General features: G+C 59.9%; 1 protein-coding gene across 1 annotated transcript; it reads left to right on the top strand.

Annotated features, from left to right (window-relative positions):
- Window positions 1-487: 487 nt before the first annotated feature.
- LOC123045615 (RING-H2 finger protein ATL52) lies at window positions 488-2,016 on the top strand. The gene has a single exon (XM_044468733.1). It carries the CDS (start codon window positions 662-664, stop codon window positions 1,856-1,858), a length of 1,197 nt encoding a protein of 398 aa, XP_044324668.1. The 5' UTR covers window positions 488-661; the 3' UTR covers window positions 1,859-2,016.
- Window positions 2,017-3,518: the final 1,502 nt, after the last annotated feature.

Here is a 3,518-nt window from a genome sequence, read left to right as displayed (position 1 = left end):
GTCGGTGCGCAAGGGCACGAGTTCTTTTTTTTTTATGAAGTCTGCACGAGTTTTTAGTGCCAGCCAGAGGTCATCTCCACACAATCACACGGCCGCGTACCGAATCCCCGCTGCGGCTGCGCGTCGGTTGGCTGACGAAGCAGCTCGGGTAGCAAAATGGAGCTCTCCTTTCCTTTGTTAGGGAAAAAAGAACTTGAGATCAGGCCGCTCGTTCAGAAACCCAACAATTCAACAGGTCGACTAACAAGTACTAGTACCACCAGCAATTGGATGCACCATCACATCACATCAGCTCATACCTGGGTTGCTGGCCACGTCACTCCTCAAGTCATCGTCTCGTCAGGTTGGAAGAAAATAAGTCAGAAGATTGACGGGAGAGGCAAGTATCCGTCCCCGTCCGCCCGGCATCCGGTGCCCCGCACTCGGCCGGAAAAGCTGCCCACGGGCCGAATTTTTCTACGCACCAAGTCCAACTTGGCCACCAACCAACCATCCACTTATCCCGTTTGCCAAGTAGTGGCCGCCCCGCCCGGCCCGGCCTCCTCCTCCAAAGGAAAACCACCCGCACGCACGCGCACTTCCACGACCTTCCTCCCACTTTCCCCGCCCCCCTCCACCAGTCCACCGCCGATGCCGCCGGCCTCGCCGCCCACCTGACGCCATGCCGCTCCACTACCGCCGGATCCTCTTCTCGGACGACTGCGATCCTTGGTACGGCTGCCCCCCGCCTCCCGCCCCTCCCTTCTTCACCCCTTCCCCTTCTCCATCGCCTTCCTCTCCGCCGCCGATCACATCGCCTCCTCCTCCTTCGCCTTCTTTTTATTTCTATTTCCCTTCTTCCCCGGACCTCGCTCCGTCCCCTTCCCCCGTCCATGACGGCGGCGGTGGTTGGAGAGACCAGGGAGGAGGAACTTACGGGTACGGCGCCGTCGATGACCACCGCCGCCGCTTCATCACCTACGTCCTCTGCGCCGCCGCGGCGCTCGCGTTCCTCTCCCTCATCCTCCTCGGATTCTCGATCGCCGTCCGTCGCCGGCAGCTGCGGCGCCGGCGGCAGGCGCTCCTCGCCCAGCCGCCGGCCGCCGCGACCAACGTCGGGAACGACGACCCGGAGGGCGGGGGCGGGGGCGGGGTGGTGCACCACGTCTGGTACATCCGGACCGTCGGGCTCGACAAGGCGGCGATCGACTCGATCGCGGTGACGCCGTACCGCGCGGGGTCTGGGCTCCTCGGCGCCGCCGACTGCTCCGTGTGCCTCGGCGAGTTCAGCGACGGCGAGCTCGTGCGCCTGCTGCCCAAGTGCGGCCACGCGTTCCACGTCCCCTGCATCGACACCTGGCTCCGCGCCCACGTCAACTGCCCGCTCTGCCGCTCCGACGTGATCGACCCCGCCGCCGCGGCCGCCGGAGTCGGCATCGAGTCCAACCCACCAGCTGATCCAGATGCGAACGCCAACGCGGCAGCCGAGCAAGCGGCTGCCGCGAGCGATTCAACGCTGGAGCCTGAAGACGAGGAGGACGAGGACCAAGAAGCGCCGCGCGTGGAAGAAGATCAGCACGAGCAGCAGCAACCCAGTTCGCCAGAGCCAGAGCCATTGCCGCAGCTCCCGGGCCCACTGCCGCGGAATGTGCGGCGCGCGGCGTCCATGAACGCGGCGATGGTCTCAACCGCGGCAGACGTCGCCGCGCTGGACCGGCAGCCTGACGCGGCCCCCGAAGGGGAGGAGCAGAGTGGCCAAGAGAAGCATCAAAGCGGTGCGACCGGCCATCCGAGCACCGAGAGGCCCGCGTCCGGCGGTCTCCCGAGGTCCTTCTTCTCGCGGCACTGCCGTGCCCGGAGCTCCGTGCTGCCGCTGTGACGGCGCCGGGACCCCGAGCTGAATTTTGATCCTAGTCGCCAATAATGTTACCCGATCAACGCCCCGAATGTGTGTGATACCTGTCGCTTGTAATCTCAAAACCGATGATTGCGCGTTCAAACGCGAAATGCAGCAAAGAAAAGACTGCGATCGATCAACACATGCGTGAATCTTGCACACTGTGCATACGTTTTGTTCCCTTCAAACTGGATTCATCAGGCCCATCAGTCCAATTCCCATGTCGAGCTTTATCCGTTGTTTACCCTGTCACTCCAAAGCTCAAAAAAGTAAAATAGTATCTCTTATGTTGTCTGGTTCTACTTCAAGTGCAATTAAGAACAGAGATCAGACCAGAACAGGAATAGAGAATAGAAATTTAGGAAGATGCTCTTGTATGCTTGTCTAGGAAGCAGACACTGCACTTTGTCGGCTGCTCTTTTCTTTGCTTTACCCTACATTTTCTTCTCTTCAACTAACATGGGAGTGGAACGCATCATCCGCCTCTCAAACTTATCCAAGGGAGAACGTGCCCTCATGGCCTCGTGGGGGTCATTGGCACGGGAAGATTTTGTGTATTATTCTTCTATTTTTATTTTCTGATGACGGTAGCTAGTCTGAACGAGAAGCGCAGATACAGCACATGACGAGCTTGTAGCATCTCCAGCCGTTCGGGCCCCTAGGAGCTTGAAATATCGCCGCCTGGGGGCTCGCCGGCGATATTTTAGGCATGTGGATGGTCGGATTCCCAACTGCCGCCTCAAGCTCAATTCAGACGCCGTTCTTTTGAAAAATAAAGTCGGCCAAAATCGGCCAAACACGACAAAATTTGGCCAAATTCGACACATATGAGGCGATCTGATTGATTTTTTTACATAAAAACTTTAAAACATAATTCAAAACTAAAAACATAAATGAAAACTACTGCGCCGCCTTCTGCCGCCCCTCCTACAGGCCGAAGAACGCGCCGAAGGCGATGTAGTCGTCGCCGTCGTCGGCATGCTTCTTTACGCTGCCGCCGTTGCTGCACCCCTCGCCTGCGTCGCCTTGGCATCCCGGTTTGGTTGGCGGCAGCGGTGCATCGTCGTCACTGTCCTCGAGGACGATGACGCCGCCCACGTCGTGGTCGCGGCGCCGGGCGGCGATCTCCTCTAGGGCGCTACGCTGGCATTTCGTCTCCAGTTTGACGTAGTCCTCGCGCGCCAACTTGAGCGTGGCCTCGTCATTGGCGGCGGCCAAGTCGCCGTGCTCGCTCTTCACGGCGATCAGCCCTGGCTCCGTCTTCGGCTTGACGAAGCGGGAGGAAGAGGAGCCACGGCCACCCTCGTTGATGACAAAGGCGCCGCCGTGGGTGCGCCGCCCTAGCGGCGTCTTCACGGGCTCGGCCTTGACGCTGGCGAGCGCCGGCGATCCGGACGAGTGGGAGTGGGAGGAGAAGGACCCACCCGCCATGCGCCGCGGCAGCCAAATGTCGCCGCCGCTCCGGCGGGGACAGGTGATGAAGCTATGTACCTAGGGTAGGGTCATGGACCTGTCCAAACTACCCCACACAAGGGCATCTTTAGAAGAAATCACCTGTCAATCGACTCAGAAGTGTTCCACTCGACGGACTCGAGGACACTCGACCGTGAAGCCAATCACTCGACAGCCAGGAGATCTAAAG

The sequence above is a fragment of the Triticum aestivum genome, chromosome 2B, assembly GCF_018294505.1.
Source record: "Triticum aestivum cultivar Chinese Spring chromosome 2B, IWGSC CS RefSeq v2.1, whole genome shotgun sequence".
NCBI classification, from domain to species: Eukaryota; Viridiplantae; Streptophyta; class Magnoliopsida; order Poales; family Poaceae; genus Triticum; species Triticum aestivum.
Note: the sequence above shows the minus strand (reverse complement) of the source record. Positions and strands in the feature narration are given on the sequence as shown.

Coding starts and splice junctions, on each gene's coding strand:
- LOC123045615 (XM_044468733.1), top strand. CDS start 662: ATGCCGCTCCACTACCGCCGGATCCTCTTCTCGGACGACTGCGATCCT.